Here is a 20,123-nt window from a genome sequence, read left to right as displayed (position 1 = left end):
TTGATTTGACTAGTGCTTTACGAATATTTATTTATTTAAAAAACGCACTTGGAGCCCGATTTGAAACCACAACGCTTATTATAGTTGCAAAAAGTGTTACACATCTAAAAATACATTTAATTCACAATTAACTATAGTTTGAATCCATTAGATTTTCCTAACGTGGGCTGGTTCTTGGCATCAGACTGGCGCATCTCAATTGATGTCCATATCTGTCTGTGTGAATTTCTCATAGACCTTTACAGAGTTCTATACAGATCTTTTTAATTTGCATTTAGTTGGCTGACAGCCGTAGCACGTGAGTGTGGACTATGCTCATGGGGTCACTCAACAGCGCCCAGTTCCGAACTGGGCTGCTCAATGTCCTCGAGCTGCATTCCTTATATGTACAGAAGAATAATAGTAATGTGTATGTGTGTGTGTGTGAGTGTGTGTTTATACTGTTGTTTCCAAGTCGACTCCCAACAGCTTGAATTTCGCACAAAATTAGGAATCAATCATTTGATGATTATTCACAGAAGTAGTGAGGTAGACTTGTTCTCTTCCATTGCCGCTGCTTACCAGCTGCTGCGCATGGCCTGCTTGGCCATAGCTACAGCCGCAGCAACCGCTGCCGAGCTGTCGCTAAGCGGTGCCGTGCCCGCGGCTGTTACGCCCTGTTGCTTGCCAGCAGCAACGGCTGCAGCACCAGCAGCGACCGCTGCCGCCGCCAGCAGCGATGAGGACGACGAGCTGGGCATAAAGTTGACATTGATGTTGATGGGATGCACCACGGGCATGCTGGTGTAGCTCTTCTCGAGCAGATCGACGCCATTGAGGTACGGCACCAGCGCATTGTAGTCCACGTTCAGTGGCACGTAGTAGTTGCCCTGGCCGTGCAGCGCGAAGATGGGCACAGTGAACGAGTGCCGGGACGGCAGCGGCGCCGTTGTGCTGCTCGGCGTGCTCAGCTGGGCGCCAGCCGCAGCGCTGAGCTTGGCCAGCAGCGGACTAGAATTGGAATTGGTATTGTGCAGCTCCGACTTGATGTCCTTGATATCACTGAAGCTGAAGGAGGGCTTGTCGTCACGCACCGGGCCCATGGGGCGTGCCGGATTGATGCTGCTCGCCTCACTGTGCACGTCCAGCGGCAGATCCCCGTTGCAGCCGGCTGCTGCGGCGGCCGCTGCCTCGGCCAGTTTTCGCTTCTTGGCCATGATGGGCGCTATCTCCGGCTCGGTGCCATCCTTGGAGTGTTCCGACAGCGCATGCAAGTCCGAGTGCTCGTTCTGCAGGTGCGGCGCGTGCTCGCTGCTCGTCTCCTCGTCGTGCAGCTCGTGCACGAAGCGCTCCTTGATGTGGTTCTTATACTTGTAGTTGTTGTTGTGCTCGATTTCGTGCGAGGACTCCGAGTAGTTGCGCATCCTCGCCGACAGCTGGCTGTCCGTGGTATGATGACTGTGGCCGAGGTGCGCGTGCTGCTGCAGCAGTGCATCCCGCGGGGGCGGCGAATGCATGTTCGAGGTGTCCGTGTGCAGCATCGGCTCGTGCGAGGACTCAAAGTCCTGCTGGCTGCTGTCCGTGTGGTGGTGGGGTGCCGTCGACGTAATCACCGCCGCCTGATGCGGCTGCTGGTGCGCAGCAATCGCTGCCGCCCCCACAGGCATCTTGGTCAGCGTGTGGCATGTGGACGTCGACGTGGTCGAGCTGGCCGCATTGCTGCTGGCAGTATTGGAGCCCGTTGAGTTGGTGGGTATGTTATCGGCAGCGATGCCATTGACACTGCCATTGCCCGCAGCCAGCTTGGTCCCGCTCGGCCCCTCCATGCTGGCGCTCGACGATGTGCTGGCATTGGTCGCCGCGGCAGCAGCAGCGGCCGCTGCGGTCGCCTGCTGACTGCGGTGCAGCTGATTGAGATGGTTGCGAAAGCTTAGATCCTTGACATCATTGTGATCGTTGCTGTGCTCCACATCCGAGGCGCCCAGCATGTCGCGCAGATGGCACAGCGGCGGATGGTAGGCCTGATGGGGGCTGCCGCTGGAGGCGCTCACATTGTCCGGCATGTGGCAGCTGCGGCTGGACTTGTAGCAGTCGGCTGGCAAAGAGAAAGATCCATTAACATACATTCAAGGTGGAGAGAAACGGATTCGTGTACCTTTGAACACCTCGTCGATGTGCTCCTGCAGGCGGGCCAGAAGGCGGTAGCAGAAGTCCTGCATTTGACTGTCGTAGAGGAACTTGGCCGCCTCCTTCATGCAGTCCATGTAGCCGCTGCGGTACTCGCTCTCCTTTTGCAGGATCTCGCTCTGCAGGTGCTTCAGATGCCGGATGGCCATCTCGATGATCTCTGTCTTCTCGATGCGGCCACGCCCCTTGCGTTGATACTGTGGCGGTATGAGGCGCGACAGGTCGGCCAGGCAGGAGTTCATGCGGTCGCGGCGACGCTTCTCAATGATGCGATGCGACAGAGGGTCTTGCTGTTGGGGCAGACAAAGGGGAGAACAATTAGAAGCAGCTCGACGAGTGCCTAAGCGACTAGTGAGTAAAAGATCATGGAGCTTCTGGACCATTATGCTAAGTAATGAGTCTTTCCACTGTTTTTTTGATTTTTATTTTTTAATACTTGAATGTTTCTTCATTTTTCGGTTTTTTATTTTTTATCAAATTCACTAATTTGGAAACGGTTTTGTAGTTTTTATTTTCTTTAAATGCTTGAGTACAATAAAAAAGGGTCAAAAGCGGCGGCCAACTTCTCGGGATGATGTGCGTGTGCGTTCTGTGTGAGTTGTAGGCGTGTGAGTTGTGGGCGTTGTCATCGACATCGACATCGCGGCCATTGCCAACCAACCAATACCAACCAATCATCAGTCATCGGTCATCGGTCCCCAGTAATCAGTTACATAATGAGTACGAGCAATAAACTTGTTACTCGGGCGCTTTATCTTTTGATCCTTTGATCTTGTTTTCGAATTTGATTAGTGTCGCGATTAGTCGCTCTGAAATTGTAATATTTACCCTCGATGTTTTGTTACGGCGTCCCGTGGCATATTCAGCATCATCCTCGCTGTATGCTGTTGCTGATGTTGAAAAATTTAAGCTAGATTCTGTGCAATAAGGAAAACTGGAGACTGCTGCTTCGCTATAATTCGTATGCGTTTTGTATCATATGCAAAAAGAAGTGGGAAGGATAAGAAACACAAATAAGTCCAAATCTTAATCAAAAGTTTGTCAAATTTTCGGTTTTTTTTTTTTTTTTTTTCTTTTTTTGTTTTTTTTTTTCATTCGTTTTCATTGTTTTAGTAATGCATTTATTAGGCGCATAACTTAAACTGACTTAGGAATAGAGAGCGTAAGACTAATTATTCTAAATATTATTATGTAGTTAAATTATGTGTGGTTCATTTTATTGTTGTGATCGATTCTTTATTCGTTTCAAAATGAAGTAAATCTAAGCAATAAACTAAGGCTGCAATTTGAAAGAAATAAAAAGAATTTGTTTATTAATCGAAATGTGAATACAATCTCAGTCAGTCGCGCGTCGTCCCTCTCCCTCTATGTCATACTCTCTCTCTCTCTCCCTCTCTGTCTCTCTCTTACAGATATCTCAATATCTCATTTTGTCCTATTACGTTCCACAGTTGGTAGTCAACCAGCAGCTAATCCGAGAGTCCCCGATTCTGCACCCCACGTAGTCGCTTGGCTAAAATCAGACGAGGCGATTTGTTTTGTTGTGTGTTGTAGTAAAAGAGGATAAAAGTGCTTTAAAATACAGTTAGCATTCTATGTAGATTTAAATGCATTAAAAACATACCCAGCTATATATTCAACTCGGCACGCACACACACGCACACACACAGAAACACAGCAATACTTACACTAATACAAAAATCAAAACGTTTTTCAACACTTTCTGGCAGGATCTTTCGTGAGCTATTATGTTCGTAATAGTTGAGTCTTTTAAATAATCTCTTAAATAAGTCAACTAGCCTTACTAAACATATAATTGGTATAGTCGTCGTAGACAGTCTAAATCGCATATGTCGGAAGTTAAAAACAAGAAGAAAACATTTAAAATCAACGAAATTGAATAATAAATTGTATTGTATTCAAATAAGATGTCACTGCGGAAAAAATTCTCTTAAAAATACAAGAAACAATAAAAACAGTTGCCAAGTGCGGCAAAAAGTAAATAAATAAACAGAATCAAAAGAAAGAAAAAAAATTGCAAGCATTTCAATATTAACAACGAGCACCAATTGTGACCCAAACAAACAAAGCTATCGGAAATATAAAAGCAAAAGACAAACAAACAAATGAAAAGGGTATATTCCGAATAGAAATACTATAGATATATGTTCTAAATTTACCAGCAAATATCAATGGGTGGCACAGAAAAGTGATAAAATCTATTGTTTTATGATATTTTTCTATGCACAAAAGAAGAGAAGTCCAAATAATATTTTTAGAAAATACTTCATGATTGTTATTTAGGTAATTGATATCTATTTCTGTCCTTGATGTTAACCAAGATTAGGTTCATAAGAAATGTCTAATTGGCTAAGCAAACTCCCGATTACAAGCGATACAAGTAGCTATAAACCATATCTGCTGCTGGGCCATACGAACATGCACGAAATAAACCGAACCAGAAAACACTAGAAGAGTTGCGACGACTGCGATAAGCAGCAACACGCAACGATTCGTCGAATATGTAAACAATATTTAAACACACACACATGCATAAACTTGTGTGTGTGTGTGTGTGTATGCTTCATACAGACGCACGGAATACCAGTTTTTGCCAGTGTACGGCGCTTCAATCTTGTTTGTTTATCCCCCGCGCAGTAAACGCTTGTGAAATCTTGAAATTCAGACATCGGCGCCTACTTAACTTAGGAGAACCGCTCGGACACTCTGGCAACACCCTGGATCAAATATGCAATCTGGACAACGCTGTAAATGTCACGCACACCGCCTGGCGCACGTGTCGTATAAGTAATGCGCGCTCAGGGTTCAATTAAAGGCTTTCAGCACTCTCACTATATTTGCATGCACTTAGCAAAAGGGTCAGCCAGCTAGCCCGGCTGATGGGCGGCCGCCCACTGGGCAGCCCGGCCCGTGTGCAGGGCGTGTGGGTATTTTTTCGCTGCATTCTCAAGTAACAATCGTCGACCCTTGGACCTGTTGGACGGCGTCATTGCCAAATCACTCGCTTGATTCATGAAATAGCGACGCGATGCCCTGAACATTGAACAGTGAACATTGATCCCGACGAACACGCCCCCTTGGAAGCCGCCCCAACTGGCAACGGCTCGCGTTGGCGTTTTCGAACCTGGGGGCCATTGGGCCAAAAACATCGTCGTCGCACTTTCAGCTATTAAGTAATTGGCAAGCAGCGGCGCTCGTTTAATTTTAGAGATGAGCCAGCCATCAACCCAGAAGACTGCAGAAGTGCAGTCAAAAATTCGTCTATGCGACAGGTAGTTCGCAAGCCGAATGACGCCAACTGTTGATCAGCCACACGTTGTTTGCCAACAGCATGAACGGCCATCGGACGCATGCCCCAAAACGCATTAGCTGAAATAGAAAGGCGCAGAAGTTCGAATACTCTTAGAGGTGTGAGTGAGGAATTGAATGCTAAATGGCTCCAGACTTCCTTCAGTTCATTATGAATTTCGTGATGAATTAATTTAGTCGTGAATCACCTGTATGCTCTAATTATAATGTTTTGCACACGCACGCCCTCAAAAGTTGTTTTCGCGATATCGTGCGTTAACCTACAAATAATGGAATTATATTCCATTGATGGCTAGCTTTACGGTTGCCAGTTGTTATTTGCGCCCATAGATAAGATATCTTTACAGCTACACGTGATATGAGAGCGCTTTAAACAGGTGCACACTCATGTACATATTCACGAATGTTCACTATTGATTCACATGACTTTCTGACTTTCAGATAGTACTTTATGTCATGTATGTACGCCTCGAAGTTACCCGAGCACCACTCAATAGATTGCCCGCACATGTAGTAAGCTAGTTTTGTAAATAAACAACAAAGATAGTGCGGCTGCTCGGAAATATAGAAATATATAACATAATAAATGTATATGCTCTTGTGATCTACAAAGCAGATTAAATAATGTGTGAATGTTTTCATCTCAGCAGATGATTCATGAGCTGACTAAGTGGAAAATTTTTCGTCATATAAACAAGTTTGAGCCAATTCCTGTCAATTTCTATCAATGACTGTATAAACAATTATGTAAACGCGACCCAAGAACTCAATGTCAAGCACTTCCGATACGAAATGTGTGTCAAACGAGGGAGACCTTCGCTTCACATTAGAGAATTTTCATATTTCCACACTTCAGTTGTCTTGTCGCCAATGGCAACGTCTGCCGCCAATTGTGAAATGCCACAAAAAAAAGGCAAATGAAATGGAATAAAAAAGTGAAAAACACTAGAGACGATGCGAGAGATGACGCGCTGCGTAGGGGGAAAACAACAAAAAGTAAACAGAAATATAAATATAATAAATTCATTTCTTTGCCTTGGTAAATTAGCGTCAGAGAACACACAAAAATATTAAGGGAAAACAAAATTTGTTCGCACTGAGAGCCCGCACGACATGGAGACTAGCTTCAGGCCGACCATTGGCCCGCCATAACCTTGACTGCACCTGCAGCAGTCTGCGACGTGGCTGATAAGATAAATAGACCATATAAACAATCGCTCGTGCAGGGCAGCCGCCGGGCAACAGTCGCAAGCAAGAGCAATTTAGCAATTGCCAAAGTATTATTAGAACCGCATACAAGTGCTGGAATTTTTCGTTTTATTAGTTTTTATTTTTGCTATAAAAACCAGTTGACTTGTTGTTGACTTTAGCTGCGATCACGTGAGATTGATCTGTTATGCTTGAGAAAACTGGAAATCACACGCAAACCGGTTGCAGTTGCCCAGCTGAAACTTTTTAATTAGCATTATGTATAGATATAGCCATGGCTGACTGTACACGTGATATAGTGACCAAAGCACTCGCTCAATGGAGAGCCCAGTGCCAAGTGCCGAGTGCCAATTGCTTATTCAACAAAACAGAAGGAAAAAAGTCTAAGTGAACTGCAACACAGCAAAACGTGTCCACGTGTCGAGAGCAGTGCATAGCAACAGACACGAATGCGAAACACAACTGCCTCAAGTCATCTATTTATATTCCGATTCTTCACGCTCAGTAAACTTTATGCTGGCGTGCTTCTGCGATTCAATAAACATAAACAACAATAATTTACAAAGCAACTAGCTCAATTGAGCACAGACGCTGAGTGCTACACGACTCACACAGCTGCATTGCTTATACGCCACATGTTACGCCCGCACACATACATATACATATATCAACATATATCAATATGCATAAATATAAATATTCCTATATGTAGCTGTAACGTTGGCAAAATGACGATGCAGCGGAAATGAACATTGCTTGATCCATACAAAAATAAACCGCCAAAAGCCAACTATTCCAACTATACCAAGTGGGTATGCCTCAAGATTCTATATATATCAAAATTTGCTGTAAGATAAATATTATTTTATTCGAATTCCTATATGAAATATTTAAATATTAGAGCATATTCAGCAATCTTACTTGAGAGTAAATCTGAAAGGAATTAGATATTATCGTATACTCTCACTAAATTGTTTTGAATATAAGAAAATTTAAATAATAATTATTATTTATATTAAGAGCTATCCTGCAAGAATATTTGATAATATTCATTTGATAATGTCATTCCTTTGAAATATTCATTCAAGTAACATAGTGTATGCTTTAGTATTCGAAATTTCAATAAATCCCATAACATATCATTCAACATTTATCTTGCAATATAAATAAGATTTCAGTAATAATAATTCAAAATAAAAACTATCCAAGTCCAGAACAGAGTAGAAGATAATAAGTTTCTCTTGTTAAATTCAAGAATTCAAAATTCGACTTTTTAAGTTAAATCCTTACAGAGAATTCGCCTTAAGACTCGATATCTTTCAAATTCCTATAAAATAATATAAACTTGTTACAGAGTTTTCAAGTTTTTTCCTTTTAAGTAAGCTTTCAAGTAGCATTGTTGAGTTAAGTCTCCACATATTTCTAGTGTAAATTAATTTAAGCATAATATTTTGAAATTTGTAATATGTATATTTCGAGACACACATACGTATTCATTGTTAGGGCACACAAATATCACACATTCACACACACTCACGCATCAAATACTTTTGATAACTAGGTCAAAAGACATATAAATATATCCATTTGAATCATTTAGAGGCAATCAAATGCAATGCGGGCCCAGCTCATGTGTCGCCGCTGACTCACCTGCCCCGGCGCAGGCCCCAATGAGTGCAGCGCGTATTAATCACAGCGCGGAAAAATAAAAGATACATTTACACACAGATATAGACACAGCTACAGACACACACACTCAGACAGATATGCATATTATGATTGTTTTGTGAATTTCTCAATATCTGCCTCACGTTTGTCAAACGGCACGAGGAATCTCACGAGCTCAAATATAAACATTCAGTGTGGAACGTATGTATATGTGGAACACATATGAATGTACATACATATATGTATGCAGACAGAGGGTCTGCGTGTGTGTGTGTGTGTGTCTGTGTGCATGGGTGTGTTTGCATGAAAAGAACTGCATGGAAATGATCGTGTGTACGTGCCTGTGTCGGGGATGGCAATGGCCGAACGCTGACGATAAGCCGAAGCGATTCCGAATGGCGTTTGGAATCCAATTCGAAATTGGAATCAGTGTACGCCGCTATTCCAATTTGAAAATTTTGCCCATACTCATCAATGTATGTGTTTGTGTGTGTGTGTGTGTGTGTGCGTATATGAATTTTTATTTGTTATTTATAGAGCACAAGCATGCGTTTGTTGTTGTTTAACTTCGCTATATTGATATATTTGAAATAGATCACTAAAGTGTATGTACATACATATATAAGCATATATATCTATATATATATATGTATCTATATCGGTGTATATAAATTCGTTTAATTGCGGCTAGCTTTGACGTGTTGTCTTGCTGAACATTTGTGCGTTGCTTAATCTACATGACGAACGTGCAACAGCTGACAGGATTTCATCATGTAACACAAACGTGGCCAGCAAACAAACACACTTTCTTAGGTTTGTCTCGTTGCAGTCTCTCACCAATAGCCACTAAAATGCAGATCACAAATCACTAATCACCAATTACTTGTTGCTTATCACTGGGAGTGGCTGGGGTAACGATGTCTCAAAGATCCCGAAATCGAAAACAACGAGAGACAGCTGCATATTTGAGTTTGGTATGTGGAGCAGCTGCCTCGTCGTGCAACAAACCCGAGATCTCACATATTTTTGCACAGCCCACACTCCTTGTCAGGAATATTAGATATACATATGTATATACATATATATACTATATATGAGCAGACATACACATGTAAAATATATAGCTCAGTTATCCGTTAAGTACACACAACCATGTGCGTCACCAGAAATTCGCTTTTATCGCGTGCTTGTTTATCTCTTTTATGGATGACATGATTGTACTAGTTGAGTTGTTGTTTGTTGATTAAAGCATCGCTAGAGTAAATTATATACGTTGTAAATATATGACGGCTGCGCGGACGTGTGTTAACTTCAAGTGCCAAGTGACGACTTGAATAAACTGGCAAACAATATCATGATAATGATATCGAGCGCGACAAAGATTGCGATAACCGTCACGATGATAATGCTGGCGATAAGGTGGCCAAAACTGGAAACTCCTTTAATTTCGATAATTTTCTTTTCGGGTTCTCTTTCTAATTTCCTGATTCATAACGGAAAGATGTATCTAAATATTTACTGTTCAAGGGCCTATTCTAATTCAAGTTTATGTATACATAATTATATTCATTTATATATATACATAAAAATATATTCGTATGCCTACGAAAATATATATAAATGTATGTATGTATAACCCACAGATAACCCTCGAAATGCCTCGCAGTTTGGCTAATTGCCTTAACTTGTCATGTCTGGACTTAATTTATTGCTCACGTGAGCCTTGAGTGTCTCAATGATTGATCTTAAATAAAAGAGCATGGGCAAGACAGCATCTGTGCTTAGCTATTGGTAAATGGATTTGTCAATATATTAATTATAGCGTTAATTAAGCAAATGAGTGCTGTATATTTGACGAATGGCCAATTGGAATGGGTGCACTTAATAGGGGAGCATATTTATAGAAAATCACTTAAAGGCGTCATTCTGCTGGACACGAAAATAGACAGCAACAAAAAAAAAAAAAAAAAAACAAACAATCAACAACAGTTGCTGACCTTCAAAAGGACACCGACTAGTAAACACAACAAGCACATACACACAAAGTGTGCGTGAGTGCTTGCTTGTGTGAGAGCAACACGCCCACAAAAGCCACTGAAATGAGCGCTCCAATGGACTATTTATAGCCCTAAAGCATTTTGGCCGTTGACATTTAGTGAGAATATAAGCGGGCGATTTATAAAACCAATCAGTCCGGTTGGGCCAAGCTCTTAGTTATTCATAAAAACTTGCTATATGCACGATAGTATGAATATGCATAAATCCATATAGATAAATTATACATATTATAGGCACACACGTTGTTTTGACTACTGCCCAGAATAAAAAACAAAAACAAAATTCCACACGAATTCAAGTTCAGAATACATATTGAAAAGGAGAGAGAGAAAGAAGGGGTAAGCCCCCAAAAGTGAGCGTCACGTTTGCCCAATCGTGTGTGTTGTATTTTGCCAGTGTTTTTGCAAAATGTTTGCATAAATAAATACATCAACTAAAATCCATTTTAAAAATAGAGTCAAAGGCGTCAAGCGAACGCGAGTCTGTCTGCCCACGTTTTCATTTGTTTTTCACTTAATTTTTGCTTCTTTTTCCTTCTTCATTTTGCTCAACTGCCAAAAATAGCCTCACGATCCACGCCCAATCGCAAACTGACATACACACAGACGCACACACAGAAATACTCACACATGTTACTATGTGTACCGTTACAATGCCGCCTGCTAACTTAGCCTACAGCTTAGACACGATTTAAAATTAAACTAACTGTAATTTATGCATAAACTTAAGCGCGGGCAGGTGAAAGTGAGTATGTTCATTGTTCATTATTGTTTACAGTTGTCCTAGTTGTTGTTCTTGTGGTGGTGGAGTGCTCTGGCAAAATGCCTTTGGTATATATACCTACCTCTCATACTTAACCGGATGTGCTGCATGTCCGTTTGCCTCGCTCCAATAGGGCTCCATGCTGCTGTTGCTGCTGAGACTCCGGCGGCTGCTGCTAGAGGTGACGCTCCTGGGCAAATTTTCGTTTGCTGATATCCTCTGCTGCTGCTGCTGCTGCTCCTGCTGCGTCGACGTTACTTGCTGTTGTGGTGGAATGGTGGAAGGTATTCGCTCTCGACGTCAATGCAGAAAAGACAAGATAAAATGCCGGCGAGTGAGCGCACGAATTCGTATGACAGCAAACAGGTTGTCGGCCACGGCGAATTTATTGCGGCGAATTACGAATTGTTGCTCTGTTCAATTGTATGGTGGGTTCGCACAGCACAACTTGCTTAGCAACTTATTTGATTATTCTAACAATTTCAATTTTTAGATTTTGACTGGGGACTGTAAATATTTACTGCAATTTGTACTTGTATCAGACTTAAATATCCAATACTCTTCGAACACTTATGACACGCTCGCCCGTTTCACATGTAGCATAACATTTCGAATTTAGCTTCTGTGTTTATTTTAGAATCACTTGAAGAGTGAACGACTTTTGATATGCGGCGTCAATTATCTGTTGACTGTTAAGGGATGACTGTTCTCCTTATCAGCAGTGGCGGCCTTTTGTTTTTGTTACTGTGCCGATAACAAAGACAGCAACGGGTGAGATAAGGCTTATTTATATACACAAATTGCTCACACGTATGCACACACTAGGTACATACACGCACACACACACTTATGTACATACGTGCACATATGTATATGCGGCTTAATTTTTATTGAGAGACGACAGTTTGTAGGACGTTTATTTAGGTGGAAATTTAACCGCACTTGTTGGACCAATGTAAGCCTTGGCCTCAGATATGTAATTGTCTTAGACCAGCCTCTGCCTCTGGCTCTGCCGCGCCCGTGCTTGCTTTTGGCCCACGCGTTTTCTGCAGCTGATGCGCCTACGTTGGAAACCTTGAAATTTCTTTGCACTCACGTCTCGTTTTTGGTCGCGGGACTTGCTCTCTGCCACACACGAACACACAGCCACCTGCTCCGCACCGCACAGCTCCAAAAGCAAACGATTGTCGAAAAACGTGATTTTTTTTTTTTTGTCACACGGCAACGATATACACGTTTTGTACTTTGAATTATTTTGTATTTATTTTGTTAATACACAACTTCCTTCGTTTCACAGTGGAATTTTACCAGCAGCCGCGTATTGTGTGCGCACCGTTTGCGTGTATTTGTATATTTTACTACAAAGCACTTTGTATATACGTATGTATATATATTTACTTGTGTATGTATGCGTGTAATTTGTTGTTGCTGCTGCTGCTATAACTTTGTATTTCTTTTCTTCTTTTTTAGTGTTAAAACACTTGCGCTGTCCGAAACGCTGCTAAAATCAACTGCTCACTACGAACGGTCGAATTGAAATGAATGAAAAATACGCGGCGAACGGGCTAAAATTAAAACCAAGCGGTAAAAGCAAAAGTCGCGCATCGAAAGCTTAATACCCTACCCAAACTACAACATGTACATATGTACATATCTAAAAATCAACGAGTGTATTTGCAACTTTTAATAAATATTACATACATATATTTGTTGAATATAACCCATTCTGATGTTTCACAAACTAAATATATGACTGAAATTTATTAGTTTGTCAACGCAGTTACATCTCTGTCACAAACTGAATAGTAATCCAACTTAACTTCATGCTAAGTGTGCACATATACACAACACGAGACCAAATACTGTGAGCAGTTCGTGAGAGAAGATGACGTGCCTCGGGTATGCGAGCAGTAAAATGGCAAAAGAGCTAGGAAACGTGAGAGAAACGAGAGAGAAACCGCCCCGCTGACACTGAGCGAAGCACTTTGTCAAGTCATGTTGTACTGCGGCTGACTTTGGTATGTGTGTGAATGCGATTGTGTGCGCATACGTGTGTGCTGGTATGCGTTGGCTTTCAGATCTATTTGAGTGTGTGCGAGCGTGCGTTGATGTTATCGCATTTCGTGCGCGGCGAACGTGATTGCCACAGTGGGTCTGAGCTGAACATATTTGTTCAAATATGAAATGTATAGGTTACACTGATCAATTGTTGTTAAAGCTGTAAATTATATAATCGCGTTTACTTATTTTTATTTAGAGCTCATTTTTCAAACTACAATAATTGTAAATAGAACTAAGATACAAAATATGCCAACCTCTGTTAAAGAATAGTTTTGAAGTTAAAAGGTTCTCTGATGACCATTCAGAACAATTTTCAAGCTGCATGCACCAGAAATAGCTTGGAAGCGCAGTTCATAGCCCTATTCGAATAATACAAAAGAATATGCATTCCACTTACATATAAAAGTGTGTGTGTACGTAATAAATTTACTGGAGGCATATAGGCATATATGTACGTACCTGTATTCACAAATGTATCTGCTAAAATATTATGTTAATGTTTATTATGGAAATGAAAGCACTACCATAGTTAGTTGTGTGTGAATTACTTGCATACACATATGTGAACATGTATTGGTATGCGTTGGTGTTATTAATAAGCATTTACTATACCGACTATAGTACTTATTGTTGATTGAGTGATTGTTAAAAATAAATGTGTACAAGCATAGTGCAGACATTCAGGCAGGAAAAAACTTTTCGATTATTTTATTGATAGTAAACGTTCACCTACACGTACATATGCATATAAAGATTACCGTTATAGAGCTCAATGGTCAATGGGGCGTGCGCTGCGTGCTTTTTTGCCTTTGCAGTTGTTGTTTCTGTTATGTTTGTCTGACAGCTTTCAAGTCGAAAGGCAGACGCAAACAACAACAAAGAAATAAAGAAAACACAACGTAGAAGCCCAAGGCAAATTAAGCAAAACAACAACAGTCTCTACGCTCAACGGCAGCAGCAGCAGCAGCAGCAGCGGCACATAATAAAACACGTGAACGTGACAAATTCCAAAGCGATTCGCAGCTGTTACATTGGGCGGCGACAACAACGACGGCCACGTTTGACGGCGAATTGCGACGGAGCGAGGATTGCCTGGCAACAAAGCGATTGTCTCACAGGCACACATTCATGCAAAGCGCAAGCTCTCGCAGTCGGCTGACATTTTGTTTTTATAGTATTTAAGCACTCGACGCCTTTATAAATACACTTATGTATGTATGCATATATATGATATACATATACATATAACACATATAAGTGTTATTATTAATCGAAATAATAATCATACGCTGAGTTGGCTGCTCATGAACAACACAACCAGCGAAGTGGCAGAGCAGTCCATACATACTTCTTACTCACTTACACTCACTTTGTTTCTTTGTCGCTCTCACTCTCTCTATCTCTCTCGCTATCTGTCACTGTTTCTCTTTTCACAATGCGCTCCCTCTTTACTGAACGCGTGAGCAGCTTTTTAATCAAGACACGTTGAAAGCGGCCACAGCCAACGAAAAAAATTCATAGCGCATGACGTAATATCTCACGCGAGGCGAGCGTGTCAGCCATTTTACATACACACAGACGTTTGGAAATACATGTACGCATGAATAAACACACACACACCCATTTGTGTTTGTGTATATATACACAAATACACACATACCGCAACACACATGCCAGTTTGTTGTTGGTCACGTGTTGTGCAAATGTTTTAGCTGCTTGTGAGTATTATCAGCACAGCACTTTGTTTATATATACGCATACATATGTACGTATACGTATCCCTTATACGTATTCGTATACGTATACATATAGGAGGTGTACGCACATATAAGTTTGTTTACTTCATTTTATTTTCCAGCACTTTAATTAAATTTAAATGCCAGCGGTCGCCACTAACAAAGGCATGCAATCTATTTATAGCTCTGGCAAAGGTCACACCAAATCAAAGCAACAAGTCACTGCCCAGCACGATCAACAAATGTCACAAACGTGTCCAAGTCCACTGCGCAATGAAAATGGGCGCTGGCTGAAATGGCTTGCATAAGTTGCATTCCTTGCCATTGCTGTAGCTGTTGCTGATCTCACAGTCTGAGCTGGACAATTACAACTGTGCATGTCTGTGTGTGTAGTCATGTACACTTATCGATATGTACATACATACACATGCATGCGTGCACCTACATACATATGTATGTGTTCCGTGGCACGTGCAACGCCCCTTAGCAAATGCCTCATCACATGGTGTTACGTATACGAAGCCTATTCACGCATTACACATACGCCCCGTAAGGCACGTGCCCGTTTATAAAACTTTTGAACTATTCACGCGCTAGGCCCACGCCAAGACCCACAGAAGTGGCCTTATCTTCAACTTCAAATTGTTTCAATTGCTCTTCAAAAACAAATATTTTTCTTTCAATTCCAGTATGTGCATAGTTGATTTTTGTTATGGTCACGTGTTGCTAATCCAAATGCGTTACGTGGCCTGTGAATTTCCATAGAAATAAAATGCAATCAAGCGACAAAAAGCTAAGCAACTAAAACGATGATGAACAAGGTTGTTGTTGCTGTTGTTGTTGCCACCGCTGTTGTTTTTTCTTATAAACACGACTAGCAGCGGGAAAAAAACAAACACTTGTGGATTGTTGTGTGGGCATAGTTCCAAGCGCTGGCTGAGCCACCATACACATAGATACGACTAAATGTTTAAGTGTGTGAGTATGCATGCGATAATCTGAACGTATCTGTATCCGTGTCGTCTGTATGTCAGTGTGTACATGTGTGCCAAGCTTACATTTATAGTATAGAGGTGTTTACAATCGACCCATGAGCAGTTTGTTGTTTGAAAATGTTGTGAAGCCACTGCTGAGCACATGTACGAATGAACAACAACAACTCTAAAGCCGTCCCCATAGTATCAATTATCTTAGATATTGCACAACAAATATGAATCAATAAGTGAGCTAGCTTGTTATTTTTTATATGGTGAAGTGCTCATAAATTCTTTATTAATTAGCTCTACTCTTACGTTTTAGTGTTGTTTATATTTGAAGATTTACGGCTATACTCTTACTTACTACTACAGTCTAATATGGGTTTTCTTCTATACTTGCTCGATCTGCATTCCAAAATTGAAGCGCTGAATTGGTAAACTGAGTCCTAAAAGATCGTTAAAGCAGATATATTGTAAAAGTCTTTTAGCCAAACGATCAAATATTATACGTTTTTGTTTCCAATGAAAAAATATAAACTTTATCTTAGCCATTATGCCATGATTTCAAATTTTAAATGGGTTCAGGTTGCATTTGAATTTTCTGTGATTCCTTGGACTTTACCTAATCTACAGTTTATAAAATCACCAAATCAGCTGTGATATAGAGTACAACTCTTGTATCGTTTTTCAGTAACGTCATGAATATTCAATGCTAGCGTAAAAATGAAGTCCAACTACTATACAGTATAAGACAGGTAAAGTATATAATAATGTGGCTTGTAAAATATTAAAGTATTGATCTACAGTGAATCACATCCCGATCGCCCGCAGTGAAACTGATTTGCATATGCTACAGGTTGGAATATACTATATGTATATTGACAATATATAGAGATATTGACTAGAGACATCATATGCACAATTTACACTTGAAATTAGCATCGGCTAATCAAATTGCTTAGCCGAGGGGCGGGGCAGCTTTGCAGCTTTGCAGCTTTGACGCAGGCCAGGCCGACCCGGCCAGGCCCCGCAAGAGCCGCTCGAAAGAAAGGCCCCGAAACAAAATAAAATGGGTGTGTGTGCTAAACAACTTGCTTCATAAATTTACTACATTCGATTAGCATCACATTTCATGAGGATGATTTGTATGTACACTCAAATTGAATTTGAGGTATATAACACAAAGTCGTGCACGCTTTTGGATTCTATAAATGAACTGAGATAACGAATAGCAAATAAAAAACAAATACATAAATAAAAGCAAAACTCACATTTTCTTATCGCTTTGCCAAACTTTTTATTTCAAAGTCGAGGTAAATCTAATTAAAATGTACATACATATATGCGTATGAACATAGTACACTGATATCGGTAAACTGATAAGAGTAAAAGCAAAATACATATACATACACATATGTATGAACGTGTGGTTATTCATAGTGTGTGATTGTAGTCATGGCTATAGCTATTGCATAAAACTGCGAGCCCTGACGAAGCCGTAGTGGAACGAAAGCTCCATTTCATACTCACTTTATGCGTTGTAGCCGAGTTCTGGGAAAATATTAGTGCCTTCTGTGGAAGCTTGTTAAATAATACAGTTTACGTTCGAAAATGCTGAATAAGCAAAGCTTGTGTGTTATAGTTTGTATATTGAAGAGAAATTGCGGTTAATTGTAATTATTTTGGAAACTTGTTTCTAAATAAAGTATTTTAAACGTTATACGAAAGAAAAGTTTTATTTTTGTTTCATTAATTGTTAAACATGGCATAAATATTCACTTTTAACATTTAAAAATTAAATTGAATAGTTATACAATCGTAACAAGTAAGAAAAGTCTAGTCGAGAGTGATCGACTAGGTACTACCCTGAACCAACCTATTAAAAACAAATAAAAAATTAATTTTATCAAAAATCGAAATTGTATAAAATGCATCTTAATATATATTTTAAATTTGGGGACTTTATCTTTAAAGATGTAGGAGATATAATTTTAAAACTGATTTTCGATATGGTTTTTTATCGATAACAAAATAACGAGATGAGTTATCAATTTGTTGAGATAAACTCGATATGCGCGCTGTATATACGGACATTTAAGAAAAAAATTGAAGTCTCTAAATCTTATATCTTCTGAGATCGACGCGCCAAATCGACTCAGCTTGTCGCCCTGATCAAGAATATATATACTTTGTGGGGTCTGCCACGCCCCCTTCTGCCTGTTACATGCATTTTAACGAAACCATTATACTCTAATTTCCCATTTTCAATGGGTTCAGGGTATAAAAATTCCAAATTTATAAGTTGAGTTGATCATAAACTTTTAATTTCTTTAATTATTATGTTTTAATAAAGTTATTTAAACAGCTTGAGCCGCAAAATGCCTGTTAATGCTCGCTTGTAAATAAATAGTTTTCTGTGCTGAAGCAAGTCGAGAAAAATACTTCAATTAAAAATATATATACATATATATATACATAAATAAATAAATATGTAAGTAAATGGCCAACCGCGACACGTGTGGCCGCAGCTGAACAAATAGAGAATAGAAAACACACACGTACATACATACACGCATACACACACACACACACACACACACACACACACACACACACACACACACACACACACACACACACACACACACACACACACACACACACACACACACACACACACACACAATATATATAGCGACCATTTTTAAGTGGAAGATGTGTGGCAAACACAAAATTGCAGCATTCATAAAACGTAGATGCATTCCACGACATACTCATACATCTGTGTGTATGTCTGTGTGTGTGGATATATATATAGACAGGTTTGCCTCGTGCGGCTCGTGTATTTAATAGGGATAGTTGCAATCGGGTATATTTGCTATGGAAAGGTGTTTTTTTAGCCTGAGATAAAATTCTTTGAAATTATAAAAATAAATAATATTAATAATAGCTCAAAAATAAATAATATTCATTCAAATGTAAAACTTAGGTTGAACCAAAAACGTATAACGAAATTTAAAGACTTCCATGATTTCCATGGTTTCTCTCTCCCTCTCTTTCTTTTCTCTGTATTATCGTTATCTTACCCTCTCTCTCTCTCTCTCTCTCTCTCTCTCTATCCAACTTGTATGTATGTTTTTATTATATTTTGCTAGGTATATTTTAGCCAGTCAACCACAACGGTTTTTCTTTAGTATTTGATTTGTTTGCTGTTGCTGTATTATTTGAATTTCATTTGATGTCGAAGCATTTCGTATTTGTTTACGTTCTCGAGTTCTATTTTCGCTGCGCTCGCAGCTTATGTAAAAGTTACAAGCCGAGTTACACGTTTTGCATTTAAATGCTGTAGCCGTTTGATAAACCAGATAAAGCGGGTTTTGGATTTCCTATCAGGCCAGCTACTCTGGCGACAAGGTGACGCCGCAGCTTTGGACTTTTGTTTTGATGTCGATTGTAATAAATGTAGAAAAACATATATACACTCACACACACACTGATACACGTACTGGCATCTGATTGAATTTAATTTGCATGCGGATTTTAGGGCTGAGCTACCCTGACCATGGCCGGAATTGCCCTAAGGGAACCATATGCACGTTTAAAGATTCGCTAATGTAGACGACTCTTCCTGTTACGCATACGCCGGGGGTGCCTGGGCTGACCGGGGTGCCCTGGGTGTAATCCCAAAGACATTGTTATGCCAATCCAAAGCCGCGAACGAGTCCAGAGCCACAATGGCAATGTGCCAATGGTGTCTCTGCCAGTATTTGTCATGATAGTTACATACATCGGCCCCGTTACGTATGATTCGTATCTTAGTACAAACATATATACATATGTGTGTATATATACCGCAATAAATATATCTATATATACTGTGACGCACTTTTCGTATGCTAACGGAAATTCATTGAGGCATACGTGCGGTGCAACTGGCACCAGTTTCGAGGGTGTGCCCCTGCGGTTGCCAACAACAGAACTCAATAAAATACCAGAAAATGCGTCATACAGAATCGAAGAAAACGAAAAAAAAAAAAAAAAATTAATTCAAAAATGTGTAACAAAACAACAAAACTCATAAAACTGAAAATTGACCACAATTGTTATTAATAATTCAATTCTGCATGTAGAATACAAATTTCCACACTCACACACA

General features: G+C 40.3%; 1 protein-coding gene across 4 annotated transcripts; it reads right to left on the bottom strand.

The window, feature by feature from the left end:
• cwo (transcription factor cwo) lies at positions 1 to 12,754 on the bottom strand. Of its 4 annotated transcripts, XM_030387940.2 has the most exons (4): positions 11,276 to 12,754; positions 2,995 to 3,118; positions 2,135 to 2,456; positions 1 to 2,074 (listed from the first exon to the last, which is right to left on the bottom strand). In XM_030387940.2, the coding sequence occupies exons 1-4, from the start codon at positions 11,332 to 11,334 to the stop codon at positions 558 to 560; spliced, it is 2,022 nt and encodes a 673-aa protein (XP_030243800.1). In that variant the 5' UTR covers positions 11,335 to 12,754; the 3' UTR covers positions 1 to 557. The 4 variants fall into 4 exon arrangements, with proteins under 4 accessions (XP_030243800.1, XP_089112851.1, XP_030243802.1 ...); XM_089256725.1 differs by having other exon boundaries at positions 2,135 to 3,679; XM_030387942.2 differs by lacking the exon at positions 2,995 to 3,118.
• Positions 12,755 to 20,123: the final 7,369 nt, after the last annotated feature.

Source organism: Drosophila navojoa, chromosome 2, assembly GCF_054131105.1.
Source record: "Drosophila navojoa isolate 15081-1374.11 chromosome 2, UAZ_NAV_1.0, whole genome shotgun sequence".
NCBI lineage: Eukaryota > Metazoa > Arthropoda > Insecta > Diptera > Drosophilidae > Drosophila > Drosophila navojoa.
This window is presented reverse-complemented; position numbering and strand designations above follow the sequence as displayed.